General features: G+C 56.3%; 1 protein-coding gene across 1 annotated transcript in view; it reads right to left on the bottom strand.

The window, feature by feature from the left end:
• The window catches only part of Ccnq (cyclin Q), a 14,422-nt gene that overhangs the window by 9,733 nt on the left and 3,911 nt on the right, over window positions 1–778 (bottom strand). Inside the window, exon 3 of the mRNA XM_004645148.2 lies at window positions 643–775. Coding sequence (XP_004645205.1) covers window positions 643–775 — 133 coding nt within the window. The remainder of the gene's footprint in view (window positions 1–642; window positions 776–778) is intronic.

Below are 778 nucleotides of genomic sequence, written 5' to 3'. Positions count from 1 at the left end.
TGCCCACTGTCTCAATGGCCTCCTGGGCCCTCCAGGCCCCGGAAGGCAAAATGGTGCCACTCAACTCAGGACCTCAGCAACTCTTGGGGCTGTTCAGGCACAGCTGAGCTAGACAAATGGCACCTCTCAGGACAGCGATGTGGCAGGAAGCACCTGACCCAGCTGAGCTGCAAGAGCTTCTGCTGAGGTTCCAGCTTGTGACCACAGACAGCATACAGAACGAAACCATTAGCGGAAAAAGGGGTGCAAGTGGAGAGTGCCACATTAGGCAAAATATGCCAAACTCGGGCCAACGGTGTTTCCCGTCCTAGATGTACTCTACAACAAATCACAATACACAACAGGACATGAAAGTAGGGCAGAGACTGTTACAGAAAAAGACAAGGTGTCAGGGGAGGCGGAAAGGGGAAAGGCTGTATCGGGACCCAAATGACTGTGTGCATCGTGTGGTGTCCAGAAGGGCGAGCCCAAGCCTGCCAGTATGTACACCCGCTCATTTACCAGGGAAAGGCAGGCTGGAGAAGCCCCCAAGCGGGCAGGAAGGCACCCTGCGCCTGTGGCACTAGGGACAGGCTTTCAGGGCTGGAGTGAAGGGCCAGCTCTGGGCTCCAGACACAGCTCGCAGCTGCTCCTAGTACATACCTTGTGAGGGTGCTGGAAAGATACCTGGAAGCGCAGAACTCGCAGCACAAGCAGCTCACATTGCACAATGCTGTCCCGTAGCTCCCAGAAGCGCGAGTCCAGCTCCAGGGGCTCACTGCCCGGGTTAAAGTACCTG

The sequence above is a fragment of the Octodon degus genome, unplaced genomic scaffold, assembly GCF_000260255.1.
Source record: "Octodon degus isolate 3935 unplaced genomic scaffold, OctDeg1.0 scaffold00218, whole genome shotgun sequence".
Classification (NCBI taxonomy): Eukaryota; Metazoa; Chordata; class Mammalia; order Rodentia; family Octodontidae; genus Octodon; species Octodon degus.
The sequence above is the reverse complement of the archived record's forward strand: the minus strand, read 5'-3'. Positions and strand labels throughout refer to the sequence as shown.